At 42.8% G+C, this 17,144-nt stretch overlaps 1 protein-coding gene across 1 annotated transcript; it reads right to left on the minus strand.

The window, feature by feature from the left end:
- Window positions 1-14,615: 14,615 nt before the first annotated feature.
- LOC143622381 (V-type proton ATPase 16 kDa proteolipid subunit-like) lies at window positions 14,616-15,280 on the minus strand. Its single transcript, XM_077093553.1, has 2 exons — window positions 15,195-15,280; window positions 14,616-14,905 (listed from the first exon to the last, which is right to left on the minus strand). Exons 1-2 carry the CDS (start codon window positions 15,271-15,273, stop codon window positions 14,616-14,618), a joined length of 369 nt encoding a protein of 122 aa, XP_076949668.1. The 5' UTR covers window positions 15,274-15,280.
- Between the last annotated feature and the right edge of the window lie 1,864 nt (window positions 15,281-17,144).

Genomic DNA, 17,144 nt, shown 5'->3' on the forward strand with positions numbered 1-17,144 from the left:
AAGTAACCTATTTATAGGTTTGACACTTAAGACCACTTGGGGCGAAGATATACGGCGCATATGTTATGCGCCGCATAACATATGCGTTCCCAACGGTACTTATGCGCTATCATTACAAATACAAATAACATTCAAGCTATACAATCAACTAAGACCCTAGCAATAGACACTATGCTCTTTACAACATCATTGAGTTTAATTTAACATTGAATTTTTCAGGGCTGTTTACGAGAATTTAAATACATTGGTCGAGCCTAAATATAAATGTCTTTAAGCTTAAATAGGTAATGAATAAAAAAGTATTTTGGGCTGAATACATTTGAAATGATTAAGATCTATGTCTGTTTTATAAAAAAATTTTAATATAATAAAGTTTTTGACCTAATAAAAAAAGTTTTGGGCCTAATAATTTTTGGCCCCCAAAAATAACGGCCCTTGGCTGACTGTCCAGTTCGCACTACCCTAGGGCCAGCCATTGAATTTTCATACTTTCAATTTATTTTTTTTAAAAGGACTTATTCTTTTTGGAAACTTCTTTTGCCCGGTTATTGATTTAGTGATACATGGAATGCTTTGATTTGAAAATGCGTTATCTTCATTAGAAAAGAAATTGAATCATATAGCGAAACCAAAACTTCTACATTAATCCTCTAAGCCATATCTCCCATAGAATAACTTAAAGTTATATATACTATATTATAATGTATTTGTGAAATGCATGTTAAAAACCTTTTGATTTTAAAAATTTTACTAAGTTTTTATTCATATAGTATAAGCATTCACTCTAACTTATAATATTCTTTTTAAAAGATAAAATTGTCTTTTGCACCGACTAATAATTAATATATATTATTTAATAATATATATATATATATATATATATATATATATATATATATATATATATATTTAATTCACTAGATTGTTTGATGTAATCACTAATAAGATTATTATTACTATTATTTAAATAAAATAATTATAAATATACTCATTAGTTAATGCAACTTGAGCTAAACTCTGGATTAGATTTAACTCTTAGGCTGAGGGGTGCGGAGCGCGAGAAGGGGCGCGAAAGCCCATCCGCTCGCGCCCCGGGGCGCGAGCACCACACCACCGAGGCGCGAGAGGGGCGCGAAAGGGGCGCGAGCACGCAGACCAAGGCGGGCGCAAGGCCAGTCACGGCTGAAAATGGGCGTATTGTGGCTTGGGAATGCGTGCAGAGCCGTTGGGTGTGGATAAATAGAGCCGTTGGCTCTTTAAGTTTATTAAAAAAAAAAAAAAAATTTTCTCTATATAAACCAATATCAACCCAATATCACATACCACACCCAAAATCACATAAAATACTTTACCACAACCTCAAAAAAACCCAAAATCACCCCATCTTCCAAACCTTTTTTTAAAAACATGGCTGGAAATTGGTACCCAAACCTAGATTCAGATTACAGTTACGACGATTTATGGTCGGCACCGGATCAACCGATGTTTTATTCGGGGTCGCAACAATCATCCGGCTTTCAACCATCCAACATACAACCGTCTCCTAACTTTGTTGTTCCGGAGACACAAGAACCAGAAGGTGAAGCTGCGGGACAAAGAAGACGCGTCCACCGGAAAAAACAAGTTGCAACGGACGGGTCGGGTTCGGCTTCGACTGGAAGGACGAAACGGAAAACCACTCCGTGGTCATCGGATGAGAAGGAAGCCCTGTGTCGGGCTTGGATAGTCATTTCTGAGGATCGGCGTTGCGGTAATTGTTTTAACGTTTTTAAAAATGATTTTTAATAAAAAAGTTAAATAAAAAAGTTAAATGACTTACAAATTTATTTATGCATTTTGCAGCGGACTACCAAAAGAGCAAGGTCTTTTGGACAAAGGTTAGGGAGACGTTCTATTCGCTCGTTGGGAGTACAGAGCGGAACGCCGATATGATTTCGGGTCGGTGGACCGAAATCAGAAAATTTGTCGGCTTGTTTACTAATCTGTTCAACAGGAACGCCGGTCGTATGAGACCAAGTGGCAGTGACGATTTGGCGGTTTATAATTTCACTGTCGAAGAGTGGAAGCAGGAGTGCCTGCGGAGGTATGGGACGGTGAAGACGTGGGACGATGTAAAGGTGTGGGAGAGGTTGAGAAGGTGTTCTAAGTGGGTTGAGCTGGTGGCGCCGGACCTTGATGCGGAAGTAGGGCCGAAACGGACTAAAACTAGTTCGTCTGGAGCGTATAGCACTTCCGCCGGGTCGGATTGCCGGGTTGGATTCGACCTAAACGTTGCGGGGGAGGAAACGTCTTCACCGCCGAGGAGGCGGCCATTGGGAAGGGACGCCAGGGGGAAAAAACCGGCTGAGGGGGAAGCCGTAAACATCACCGATCTTGTTGAATCCCTCACTAAATTCAACAAAACCATGGAGGTGGTCTCTAATGACAAAAAGGAAAAAAGAAGAATGAGAGATTTGGACTTCCTTACAAGAGACTTCAGTAACCTAAATCCGGTCGACCAAATGCTGATGAAAAACAAAAGGAACGTATCCGGAAGAGGTTGATCGAAGAAGACCAAGCCGAAGAATAAGAATAATGTTTTTTTTAGTACTTTAATTTTTTTTTTAGATATTAATGTGTTTTTTTAATTAATGTGTGTTTTTTTAAATAATTTATGAGTTTTTTTAATAATACGTTTTTTTAATACATTTATAAAAAAATAAAAAAAAAACCGCTCGCGCCCCCTCTCGCGCCCCTCCACACCATGTCCCGGGGCGCGAGCACCACAACCAACACCCATCTTATCAAATTTCTCTCTCTGCCACACGTCACAATATTATTGGCTGGAGCCCCACTCGCGCCCCCTCTCGCGCCCCCCACACCCCTCAGCCTTACGAATCCATCACCATACGTGGACCATCCACTAGTACCTTATCCATCACTAATTATACGTTACAATAAATAGATATAGATATGGATGAAACAAGATGAATGGCATAATTACATATATTTTTTTATTTGGTTCATCTTCATTCCACTGCAGTAGTAGTTTTAAGCAAAAGAAATCTCAATATGAATGCTAGCGTTTCTTGTATCCGCTTCATATAGAGAATTCAGTTTCTCATGAATACAATAAGTGTGAATAGGAAAAGGGCTGCTGCCATTGAGACGCCACCCAAAAGAAATAGACCACGCATTCCTTTCAAGCTTAGAATCTTTGGTTCAAGTGCTGAATCTTTTGACTGTGAATCTGTATGTTTTCCAAACCACTTTTCTTCTAGCATTCGTAAAGTCCCGTCTTGTCGTAATCTGGCAATCTGTGTTGAGATCTCAAGGGTTAAAGTGGAACCTCTGGGGAATACCTGAAAATTATGGCATACGTACGTTACTTATGTAGGTCCTTATATTCGGATTTTGATTACACAAAGTAATTGATATGAACGAATTGGATTAACGATTTCGCCAGGAACAAAATATGTTGATTAACAACTAACTTGTTTAAATAATTAATAAAACTTTAAAGAAATCTATAAAATGAAAGTGACAAAAATATATAAAATTTCAAACAAAACAAAATAAATAAATTAAATAACAATGTATAAAAAAATATACATTTTTATAAAACAAATAAGTTTGTTACCTAATTAATAATTTCTTTTTTTTTCAAATCTATAACATGCAGGTGATAAAAAAGAATAAAAGAAGAATACAAGAAAAGGAAAGAGAAAAGGAAACCCACCATTTATAGTCTCATTGGTCAAAATCTCAACTAAAAATAAAAAAACATGTTAGGGGTTAATTCGTCTAAGTTTGCATTTTGAGCAGAATGAGCTATGGAAGATAAATCACATGGGCAAAAGTAGCAATTTACCCTTAAAACATTTAACTTAATGCTAACTGAATGAGCTATGGAAGATAAATCACATGGGCAAAAGTAGGAATTTACCCCTCCTTCTTTCATATGGAGTTTATGATTTACCATCATTGGTGTGTCAGCCGGTTTGCAGTCGATCATTCCTGTCTCGGCCAACAGATCGAGTATATATTTTCTTTCACATATGAAGATACCCCCTTCAGACCTTAGTACTTCAATTCCAAGAAAGTACTTTAGTCTTCCTAGATCTTTCATTTCGAATTATGTGAACAGCTTCGCCTTTAATTTCTTAATTTCTTTCTCATCGTTCCCTGTAATAATCATGTCATCAACATATATAATTAAACAAGTTACAAAGTTACCTCTATTTTTAAGGAAGATGGTATGATCGGAATTGCTTTATCGAAAACCATATCCCTTCATTGCTAAAGTGAACCTTCCGAACCAAGCTTTAGGAGATTGTTTAAGCCCATAAATAGTTTTTTTCTAACGACATATCTCATTTGCTTTGAAACTTTCTGTGAACCCAGGTGGAGCTTCCATGTAGACTTCGTCTTTTAGTTCCCCATGAAGGAAGGCATTCTTAACATCAAATTGTTGAAAAGGCCACCCTTTATTGGCAGTGACCGAAAAAAGAACCCTGACTATGTCAATCTTGGCTACCGGAGAGAATGTTTCTTTGTAGTCAATCCCATACATTTGGGTATATTCCTTTTCTACCAACTGTGGGCTACGCACGTGCCGTGCTGGTGGTTGGTGGGTAGGCAGCGGCTGATAGTGACATGGCCGGCTGTGTACTATTCCTTTTCCACCAACTGCAGGCTATGTACATGCCACGACAAGGGTTGGTGAGTAGGCAGCGGCTGATAGTGACATTAAGTACTAGAGCGTGCTGCTCGTCGTACTGTTGTCAGTGAGCTGTCGCAGCTTTGGTCAGATCTTTTGTCCATACCTTGGCAGGTATAGTACAAAAGATCCTCCAGTAGCGTACAGACTGGCTCATTTGGGCGGGAGTTTTCCCGGCTTTGGGCGGGAGTATTCCCGGCTTGCTCATTCCTTCTTCAGGTGACATTACTGAATTATTTGAGAGTTAGTGCCTTGTGCGTGTAGCCTTGCTGTGCGGGTAGCCTTCCCTGATGGCTAGTATCCGTAGCTGCGGGAACAGGCGGAGTACGTCACCATTGGAAGGCTTTTCCTGCGGGAACAGCTTGCGTACTGCGCGTAAGGACGTCGCGTCTCTGAGCATGGTTGGTCCTGCGGATCCAGTTGGTCTTTGCGCAGACGTCCCTCTTTAAGGTGAGTCTTGCGAGTTCAACTGCGCAGACGTCTCTCTTCGAGGAGTCTTGCGGGTCCAACTGCGCAGACGTCCCTGTTTAAGGTGAGTCTTGCGGGTCCAACCGCGCAGACGTCCCTGTTCAAGGTGAGTCTTGCGGGTCCAACTGGGCTCTGCTGGGACCTACCTCTTCAAGTCCCCCCAGTCCAATGTTCTTCTCATGAATTGTTAATAAGTGAGGTGAACTTTTGGACTTAAGCAAGGGGTTTTGAAAAGGGTTTAGTTTTAAGGTTTTCCATGGGGATTCTTCCCGCGGAAGTCCTAATGTCACGTGCAGAAATTCCCGACTTTTCTGCTTGATCTTTGGGTATGATGCGGGTAGGTCTGTAACCTCCTCGCAAGTCAGGAGCGTTGAGTTCCACTTGTGTAGATTCTCCATGAGGTTTTGGTAGTTTTAAACATAGTGATCAATTATGTTAAACAACCAATTCCATCTTGGAGCTTCAAACAATCTAGTTCTCAACGTTCCCGCTATGCGGGGATGTTATTTCCGTTTCCGCAAGCATGGCCCAGAAGATCCTTCTTGGTTTCAATTCTCTGCGAGTGCTAAGTATGTGAAGGGTTTTGCCTTGACACTGTAGCCGCACTCGTCTTATAGTTACTTTACTTCCAAGGTATTGTTGGCTTCAATTCCCTGCAGGCGCTAAGTATGTGAAGGGTTTTGCCTTGACACTGTACCCGCACCTGTCTTATAGTTACTTGGTTGCCAAGGTATTCTTGACTTCAATTCCCTGCAGGTGCTAAGTATGTGAAGGGTTTTGCCTTGACACTGTACCCGCACCTGTCTTATAGTTACTTGGTTGCCAAGGTAAGGGGGTATAGTCCCGCTTACTTTTAAATCTTTTTGAATTTTTTTGAAATTCGAAGAGTTGGTGAAAGGATAAGAACAGTCTAACCGTTGAAGGGACGTCAGCGTGGTCTGACGGTTTCTTCTGACAGTTTCAGGACGTGCATGAAGTTATGGTGACGTGACAGTATATGGTCATTCCAGACGCATTTTCAGGCGCGTGGGCGCGAAGTTTACGGCGCGCGTCCTGTCAACAGCTGTTGCCAGCTTGCTTTTTCCACGTGTCATAGTTTCATTGCACCTGCGCTTTTCCGTCTCTCCCGCATTAAATTCATCGCATTCATTGCGATGAGTATATAAAGGGAGGAGAGGATGCATCTCAATTCACAGTTTCACTTCATCTTCTAAGCGATTTCCGGCGAATACTCTAACTTTTGTCGAGCATTCTCCTGAAATCGTTCTTCTTTCCATCCTCCGAAACATGTCTTCCATTCGTGATCCTGAGGCTATTGCCGAGGAGTCCGACGTGTACATCGAGAACCCGACGTCTGACAAGGACGATAAGAGTACTGCTGGGGAGTGCCAGTGTGCTCTTTCCGTCGACGTTTATCAGTACATCGTCAGGAAGTTCATGCTCGAGCCCTTTGAGCCTGAGTTTCCTGAGCCTCATCAGACGGTGTACGATGCCCCCAAGGGCAAGATAGGGGTGTATGTTGCATTCTTCATCTATGGGAATCTCAGGTTCCCATTGACGAAGTTTGTGTACCGTGTTTTGGAGAGACACGGTGTACACCTAACGGAGGTGCACCCGATGGCGATCGCAAAGGTTCGCCATTTTGAATGGGTGTGCCATATTCTGGGCGTTGAGCCCCGCGTCGACCGCCTGATGACCTTCTACTCTTGGAGGTGCATCCAGGGCTGGTATACCTTGGTCAATCGGATCAAGGGTTTGAAGATCTGCGCTACCGAGCGCAGTCTTCGTTCTTGGAAGCGGGAGTTTTTCTATGTCTCCGCTCGCGTCGTCCCCATTGCGATGACGTTCAAGAACGGGAGAGCTCTCCCGAACCTTCACGCCTCCAACTACCAGGAGGCGGAATGGTTTACCAAGATCTCCCGAATCCAGACACCGGTTTACCGCTTTGCGGAGTCTGGGATGGTGATGCCTTGGATGAGCCGGGTATGGAAGGATGCTGGGGCAGAGTCGCCACAGATTCCCATCGTCCTCGAATACGGTTTGAACTCTATCCCTTACGGTATGCTTCATATCTTTTTGCTGATTTAGGGTTTTTCTTCTATAAGACAGCTGTCACCTCCGATCCGCCCAGTACGACAACGGTGACCGGCTTGAAGAGGCCGGCTCCATCGGGTTCGTCCCCACCTGTCAGAACCTTCAAGCTCAAGAAAACTCGTAAGTGTAAATTAATCTTACCCGCAATTCTTTCCGCCATTGTTTTTAATATCTTATCTTCATGCAGGCGTGAATGCTACCGCATTCCAGAGTGGAGCGGGGAGGAACGTCTCTCGACCCATGACGGTAGGTTTGGTCAACCTACCCGAGGCGATGACCCAGGCGGCCGCGCCTGTTTCAAGAGTTGGTTCAGTTGCTTACCCGGTTGAAGCAACTGTTCCAATTGTGACGTCCTCTCCGCCGGCTGTCAGTGCCATATTCACTGCATCCTTCACTGAGCCAGCGGTGATTGTTTCTGCGGGCTCCTCCGCAGCGGCGGCCACGGTTGTGAGTTCACCTCCAGTGAGTTCACCACCGATGGTTTCTACAGCTGCGGCTTCAACCGTGCCTCCGGCACCGGCCACTACCTCGTCCCCGGCCGGTTCAGCAGGTATGTTTGGGGCTTCTAGCCAATCTCTGCCTCCTTCCCATCTGCCTGACCTCTTGGACGGATATCCCTTAAGTTCGGGTGATGGGTTCGGCGGCTACCGGCCTGTTGTCGACCCTACAGGTGCGTAGGGTTATTTTGGCCTCTTTTTTTTTTAATATCATCTTTTTCTAACTGTTTTTTGTTTTTACAGTGTCGGATTCCAATGAGGTGTATGTTCCACGGTGGAACATCCGCCGGGGAACAACCCTTCGGACGGCTGTGGACTGCGTCGAGTGGGCGCGTCACGCGGCCCCAACTGGCGCGTTGGGGGAAGCCATGTCAAGCTACCAGGAGGGTAGGCTGACAAATGAGCTTCGGATTCTCCTTGCTCGGATGCAGCCGCGCGTCGAGTTGCTTTGTCGTGAAAACGACAAGTTAAAGGCGATGCGTATCCAAGAAGTGGCTCAGGCGCGGGCCATCCGGGAGGAGAACAGGAGACTTTTCGCCGTTGCTGCGGAGAAGAAAAAGGCCTTTAAGGCCCTCGAGGTTGAAGTTCAGGCCCGTCTCGAGGCTCGTTCCAAGGCTACTCAAGCTGTTAACGAACAGCTTAAGTTGGCTAAGGAAACTGCGCGGAACGCGACCGAGAGGGCCACCAAAGCTGAAGCTGTTGCTGAGAATGAGGAGCTTAAAGCCAAACTAGAGAGGCTCCAGCAGGCTCATGATGCCTTGGCCATGGAAGACGCCAAGAAGCTCCAAGAGATCTTGGATCAGAGGGGTATGCTTGACCACACTGAGCGTAAGCTAAAGGGCGTTGAAGAAGCTGCTGCTAAGGAAGTGTTGCTTGCCAACCTTAACAAAAATGAAGCCGAACGCGCCCGTAACCAAGTTCAAGCTGCCCTCCAGGAGGCTCTGATCACCAAGGAATGGCTTCTACGAGAAGCGTTGTCGCAGGTGCGTAGCTTCATAATATCTTTACGCTTTTCTTTGTACTTAGAAAAGGTTTTGATACTTTGTATTTTTCCTTGTTGTAAGTTGTGCATCGTATCTTCACGAACACATCTTATGACGATGCCATGAGCGCAGCCCTCAACGCTTCCCATGAGGATGGGGAAAAGGCTGGTTTCTTGCTTGGTCTGGGGTTTGTTGAGAAGGGCATCCCGCCTTCCAACTTCCCTCTTTATGACGTAGACACTGAAGCTGCCTATGACCAAGCAGTGAACCAGTATGCTGCCTTCCCGCATCCGGTGGTGGAGAAGGTGAACGAAATTGCTGCTGCTGATGATGGGCTAACCATTCTCAAGACTTTCCTTGAACCGCCACAGCCAACTGATGGTGCGGGTACAAGTGGGTTTGGAGGGAGTGGTCCTGAAGTTTGAACCTTGAGATCCCTTCCCACCGTTAGGATAGATTTATATTTCTGTATGCGGGTAGATACCCGGCCATTCTTGTAATGTTTGAATTTTTTATGAAATATAAATGTTTGTGCGGGTAGGACCGCCAATTTCACTGGATGACTTACTTTATAAACGTTATATGACTTGCTCATGCATATTATAGCTTAATTTGGCACTTGTTTTGCCGCATAAACAATATATGATTCGCTCGTGCATACTTTAGTTTAACTTAGAAATTTTCCAAGTGTTTTGAATAAGTTAACCGTTCGACGCGCGGTTGTCAATAGGTTAGTGCAGTTTCCTCTATCATGATTGTGCGGGTAGGACCGTCACTTTCATTTAGTGGGATGACCAATCTTCACCTATAACTGACCTGCGTGAAGGTTTGCCGTTTTTTGTGTTTATGCGGGTTTTGCCGCCGTCCACACGCAACGACTTCCCCACTTATTTATACGGTGAATACCGACATATCAGTGTTTTGAATAAGTTAAACCCTTCGACGCGCGGTTGTCAATAGGTTAATGTTCAGTTTCCTCTATCATGATTGTGCGGGTAGGATCGTCACTTTCATTTAGTGGGATGACCAAACTTTACCTATAACTAACCTGCGTGAAGGTTTTCATCTCTCAAATTTTTGCCGTTTTTTGTGTTTATGCGGGTTTTGCCGCCGTCCACACGCAACGACTTACTTCCCCACTTATTTATGCGGTGAATACCGGCATATCAGTGTGGAAAGTTCATAAGTATAAATGTAAGACCATCAGCGTCAATGTGGTAAGGAGAATCATTTCCATTAGATGTGGCTCTGGGCCTTTTCTTTACAAGTTTGGAATTGATCTACATGCAACCTGTGTAATTGAACTCCCATGTTCTTGGGATGGGGGTGTCATCGAGCCTTTCGAGCCGATATTCACCTGGTTCGGAATCTTGTTGTTTACGCAGTATGTAGTCTCCAACATTGAAGCTGCAGTTTCATTCGTGTTTTCCCCAACTGGGGTTCTACACGCATTAGCCTGTTCAGCATTCATTACGCCACGAGGTGCGTGAGTTTCCCATCTCTGACAAATGCTTCGACGATGTCCTTCAAGTCTAAGCATTCCTCGGTGGTGTGGCCTCTTGTCCTGTGGAAGTCACAGAATTTGCTTTGATCAGCGTTTGGACGCTGTCGGATAATTGGAGCCTCTGGCCATGGGAGCCTCTCGGTGGCGAATATCTCGGTGACGCTTTTGGTGAGCGGCGTCCATCTGGAGTTCCGGTTCGACGACTGCATGTTATCCTTTCCGCCTAACCGAGGGCGAGAGCTGGATGAGGTGTCAAAGTTTACCCTTGACTGCCAAATGCCTAGCTTCCTCTTTTTGTTTAGTCGGGCGGTGAGGACGTTGTTTTCTCTTGTTTTCTGGGTGTAGAAGTTTGTGCTCTGGGGAAGATCTCTACCCAGTTGCTTTTCCGTTTCCGCGAAGCGTTTAGCTGCTGTCATGATGGCATCCCACGTGGATGGCATGCCGTCTTTACCCGTTAAGGTGCGGATGAGCTCTGGGTCCTTCGCGCCCTGGATGAAAGCAGCGCGAACAAGATCTTCGCTAATAGTGCCCAGACTTAGCTTCTTTGAATTGAAGCGCGTGATGAAGTCTAGTAAAGACTCATCTTCCTCTCTGATGCAGTTGAGGATCGTCCATTGCTCTTCGGTATACTTTCTTTGTTGACTGAAGTGTTGGCTGAACTTTTGCTGGAAGTCTGCCCAATCGTAGATGTGGTGGACCGGTAGAAGGTCGAACCACGCTCTGGCTGCCCCAACAAGCGTCATTTGGAACATGTAACACCACGTGGGTTCCGTCCAATTGCTGACGGTTGCCCCCGCTATGAATCTGTTCAAATGATCGTCTGGGTCATATATACCATCATATGTGCCTATGTTGGACATTTGTTTGGCACTTTTCGGGGCAATTGCTTCCGCAATGTCCCTTGCAAATTTGGACGTTCCCGCATTTGCAACAGTTGGTCTGAAGGTTTTAGAGAAGTCACGTGGGTTTCCACCCGCGTTTTTTGGTTGAAAGGTTTCTCCAAAATTTCTTCTGTGGAAATCTGCTTGTTTACGCTTCCCTTTCGCCCTATGGCGCGGGTTTGCGTCACTGTCAGATTCTTCCCAATCTTTATCATACTCGCACTCATTACTCATGTTGAGCTGTTGTCGAGTGCTTCCGAATTCGTCAGCCTGTTGGAGTGAACGTAAGCGTTCATCCAACTCAGCTTGGAATTCCTTCTGACGTTCTTCCGCCCACGCTTTAACTTGATCAAGTGTTTGGCGGGAGAGCCTCGTCTGTTGTCTCCAACTGGGTATCGGTGAATCCCAGGGGAGGATTATTTACTGCACTTGCCCCGGCTTGGGTAACCGGGGTAGTGTTCGTAAAAATTGTGTACTCGCCGGTGTTCACCCCAGTAGCTGGGGTTGTGGTTACCGGAGTTTCTTGGTCACTCGTTGGCCTTGGCATCGGAGTAACCTTAACCATCTTTCCAGAGGTTTTGAAAAAACTGAAAATTAGTTCTAGCTTTTATGCACGGATGGCGCCAATGAAGAAACACTAAGTGACCCCGGCAGACTACGGATAATCTGGGGGTTAAATAGATGTTTCCCATGAGGGTTAGGTCCGGCAAGATGGTTATTCTTCTGGTGACCTGCAAAACAGACACCGTGAGCTCGTCACTGAGAAGGGGGGGTACCTCCTTGTGACCACCCTCCGGCGTGAAAATCAGACTAGATTGCTCTTGAATATAAGTGTATATTAAGAGAAATAGTTAGAGAGAAGATGATGATACCGTTCCAAGGTGTTGGAGTATTTATAGCCGAAGGTAGGTGTCCAAAAAGGTACAGCCGGCTGTATAATATTCCTTTTCTACCAACTGTGGGCTACGCACGTGCCGTGCTGGTGGTTGGTGGGTAGGCAGCGGCTGATAGTGACATGGCCGGCTGTGTACTATTCCTTTTTCACCAACTGCAGGCTATGTACATGCCACGACAAGGGTTGGTGAGTAGGCAGCGGCTGATAGTGACATTAAGTACTAGAGCGTGCTGCTCGTCGTACTGTTGTCAGTGAGTTGTCGCAGCTTTGGTCAGATCTTTTGTCCATACCTTGGCAGGTATAGTACAAAAGATCCTCCAGTAGCGTACGGACTGGCTCATTTGGGCGGGAGTATTCCCGGCTTGCTCATTCCTTCTTCAGGTGATATTACTGAATTATTTGAGAGTTAGTGCCTTGTGCGTGTAGCCTTGCTGTGCGGGTAGCCTTCCCTGATGGCTAGTATCCGTAGCTGCGGGAACAGGCGGAGTACGTCACCATTGGGAGGCTTTTCCTGCGGGAACAGCTTGCGTACTGCGCGTAAGGACGTCGCGTTTCTGAGCATGGTTGGTCCTGCGGATCCAGTTGGTCTTTGCGCAGACGTCCCTCTTTAAGGTGAGTCTTGCGAGTTCAACTGCGCAGACGTCTCTCTTCGAGGAGTCTTGCGGGTCCAACTGCGCAGACGTCCCTGTTTACGGTGAGTCTTGCGGGTCCAACCGCGCAGACGTCCCTGTTCAAGGTGAGTCTTGCGGGTCCAACTAGGCTCTGCTGGGACCTACCTCTTCAACCAAAAAGAAACACATTATGAATATACGTTAATATCCTTTAAATGTAAATCAAACCAAAATACACGAATACAAGAACTTTTGATACATAAAAGAGTGGCAAGAATTCAACATGTGGACAAACGGAGAATTAAGTCATGTAAAAGACACTGGAAAATAACATATCTGAACTGTAATTATAATGAGGTGAACCCTCAATATATTAAAAAAAAACAGAAACTCTAGACAAACCTATAAGGCTATAATTGGCTAATGGGCTAAAGACAACTAAACTAATTAAACCCTAATAAATAATAATTACTAGTAACAATCTATATTTAACAAGACAAAAACAGCAATTGTCATTTGGTGACCGTCAAGGAAAACTCATGGGCCCACCGGGAAACTCTTGGGGCCCACCAATAAATGACTTATTAATTTGTGAATTTAGTTCAAGTTGTGTTTAAACCCTAAAAGAAAACGAGTCGATTAGTCAAATGGGTTAAAGTAGATGAAAGCAGCCCAACATGCATTCTAATGCATGCCCACTAATTAGATCATTAGGTTGGAGAAGAATATTATTAGTGTTATAATTTATTTTTTGTAATCATACTTAGCATGAAAATGTTTGTTAAAAAATTAAAAAAAAAATGCATAATCAGTACCAAGAATCACCCATTTAACTTGTTACTCAACCCTCAAACCAGCCATTTTCATGAGTGAATTTGATCTACAGAAAATCCTACCCATAGTTATTTAAAGCCCTCGCTTCTTGCGCCTAGGCCCATTTGTCAGGCGAGGCTCAATAAGTGCGCTTCTAGTTCCTAGGCGAGCGCTTCAGCATTGTCTATGCCAAGAACATGAGAAGATAAAAGCCGAGCAAAAGAAACGCAAAGAGTGCTATTAAAACTTAGAACTAGGAGAGGTCAAAGGCATTATGTTGATACATTTTGTTATTCAAGTTCTGAAATTACATTTGAATCTTGACTATTATAAAACTTTTGGTACTAATTAGATGATATTAAATGTTATATGATAGCTTTTGTTTATTTTATTTGAAGAATATTTTTCATATGCATAATATATTGTAAATTTTTTATTAAAGCACGCTTTTTTTCTTCAGGCCCTCGCTTTTTTTGCACCTAGGCCCTAGATGATGCCAATGCGCCTCGAGTGCGCCTAGCGCATTTGATAACTATGATCCTACCGGTCTTTAACTAGTCACAAGAAATTGTTACTTGCATCCTTTTTTTATCTCTGATCTAGCTAAGAATATAAAACATTTGAATTTGCAAAATATCATGCTGTTATACTTCAACTTGATACATGAGACTAAAGTCCTAAACTATAAAAAAAAACATACCATGCGACCTGAGTATAGATTACAACCATAGAGATGTTTCTTTTAAAGCATTATTACTACCTAAACATAGAGTAAATACTAATTTGATGCCTTCTAGTCTTCTACTATCTAATCAGCTATAGATATTGGTCAGCAAAAGTGAACAATAACAAAATTATATAACTTGTTACTACCTAAACATATAGTAAATACTAACAGCTGACTTTTTAGGTTGTAAATGCATGTTCAATAAATTATATATAAAGCCTATTTATAGCTTTTATAGCTAAATTTTGGGTAGGATATGCTAAAAACCTATGAGATATACAAAAAGGTTTATATAAAAACTCTGTGGGTGCGCTTCACGCTTCGGGCATCGGTTTTAGACAAATTTGGGGCTTCTCGGTTTTTGAAACCGAGTACTAACTAATCACAGCTATAAAAACGCTAATTTCAAAACAGCCATAACCAAACAATAACAAAATTGCAAATCACCTGACACCAGCATCACCAACAATTCCAATAGCCATACCAGCCGAAAGACCAGCAAGACCACAAGCCAGACCGGACGAAAGATGAGCGTATCCATCAAACAAGTAATACGACTTCGCCTTCGGGTTAATCCCGGTACTAAAAATCACAGCAATAATCAAACCGTAAATCCCCAAGACTCCGGCCATAACAACCGGCACAATGGACTTCATCACCAACTCCGGCCTCATCACTCCCATCGACGCCACTCCCACGCTGCTCTTTGCCGTCCCGTACGCCGCCCCCATACCTGATTAACAAACAAACAAAACCCAATTCACCAAATTGAAACATTTGAAACCCAGATCAGTATCTTTAAATTAAAACCCAATTCACAAAAACTGGAACAATTGAAACGCATATCATCAGTAATCACAAAAATTGAAACAACTGAAACCCAGATGGGTGTGTTTTAATTAAAACCCAATTCGAAAAATTGAAACCCAGATCGGTGTGTTTGGATTAAAGGGTTGGATATATACGGAATTTGGGATTTGATGGATGATCTGAGAAGAAGAAGGTGAATAGAAAAGACTTACAGGAGAAGACTAGAGCGGCAGCGGCTCCAAGGAAGCCAAAGAACGGTGCCGTTTCATCGCCGGAGAACGTCGAAGACATGATTGATTGATTGGAAGAAAGAAGGGTGATATTATATTATGTTATGTATGTATATGTATGTGTGACTTGAATTGTATGGTTGGCTTTTGTTAATTGTGTTGGGGGGTATGTATGTATCTTCAGGTGTGATTCATGTTGTTTCTAGTTGTTTTAAAATTTAGTTAAGGTGTTCACGAGGTAAGTCATTGCTGCTGCGGGTGCAAATCAGCCGAGTCGCTCGCGAGCTAGTCAAGGTCAGTTTATGAAAAAGCTCAATCGAGCGTATACACAAGCTCGACATTAAAAGTAAGCTCGTTTAATAAACGATTCTGAGCTTCACTTATCGAGCTCGAACCGGCTCACGAGCCTATACGAGCATGTCATTAGTTATTTATGTATGTATTTAATAATTATTAGTTAATATATAAAACGTTACGAAAAAAAACTAAATAATATATATATTATTTTATACATAAAATTATAATTGAAGGGAAAATATATAAAAGTTTATCATAAATATATAAAAATAATTAATAAGTAGTAAACGAGCCGAGCTCGAGCTTTAAAAATAGAGTTTGAAATAATTCGAGCTCGAGCTCCTTATAAGTTAAACGGGCCGAGCTCGAGCCTGGTCGATCTTGGGCTCAGCTCGGCTCGGCTCTGCTCTGTTACACCCTAGCACAAATTGCCCATTTGATAACTATAAGGGAAAATCCTCAACATAACCATTTTGATCAGCCATTTTCCAACTTTTGTTATGCTTTTGACATAATACCCAAAATAGCCATCATGTGCTATAGGATCCGACGAAACACAACAACCTGTATGTAACATTCATTAATTTTCAAATCCAAAAACTCGACCCGTTTAAAATTTCGGATCTTTGTTTATTAAAGTTGAGTATTTATTGAATATTTATGCATGTTATGTTGTTTAAATATTATGAAATTGTTTACTAGTTAAATTTCATGTATTGCAAAATCATTATCGCATTTAAACCTAAATCCAAGGACCAATTTTGTCAAAACTCAAAATTTTGAAATTTTAGTCGCGTCATGCATCGCGACGGACATAAGTTGTGCATGTCGCTTAGCGCGACGATCCTAGGTCATATCAGTTATTAAATTGGGTCGCGCTACGCGACCACTTACCCTTTTACCCGTTAAGATACGCGACAGAGGTCCAGATCAGTCAAATGGTGCTTGTTTCACGGATTGCATCAAGTTTGACCGATTTCTCGCTTATTGATTCGATTTGAACATTATAACATGTATTTAGACCCAATTGTACATGATTTATAGTCACCACTTTGGTCAAAAGACTTCAATCCCATAATTTTAAGCCTTAAGACTAGCCACAAACTAGCCATCAATTTAATTCATTATGACCTTGTTTTTAACAATTCTTGGCCTATATATATGCTAGCCTCTACTTCTACAAATCTTTCACCATAACTCATTTCAGTCCCAATTGTGTTCTAGCTCTCTAAGTTGTGTAAAGTCCAAGTTAAACCAAGAAAGTCAAACCGTTCAAGTTCAAGTTTATTCTTTTTGTCTTGTGTTAACTTCTCGAGTTAGTATGTTTATTTTTTTGGGAGTTTAGTTTGTTTAGGGCGTTATCCTATATTAAAAATATTTTTCAATGGCATTTGTCCGATCGAAAACGAACTCAACTCGCTTATATTTATTTTGGACAAAGTTTGGTTATTTTTCTACATATATAACTTTTGAAACATAAACTTCTAAGTTCCAACCAAAGAATAATATTTTTACCATAACGGAAAATACCCGACATAAAAACCGGGTTCGAATCCGACTAAAACGAACCACTCGCTTAAAACGTTTTCTTACTTTTTTAGGCCCGTTTAGGGATGTAAACGAACCGAACGAACA

Source organism: Bidens hawaiensis, unplaced genomic scaffold (genome assembly GCF_021521415.1).
Source record: "Bidens hawaiensis isolate Kalapana, Puna unplaced genomic scaffold, B.hawaiensis_p1.1 tig00003126_1, whole genome shotgun sequence".
NCBI lineage: Eukaryota > Viridiplantae > Streptophyta > Magnoliopsida > Asterales > Asteraceae > Bidens > Bidens hawaiensis.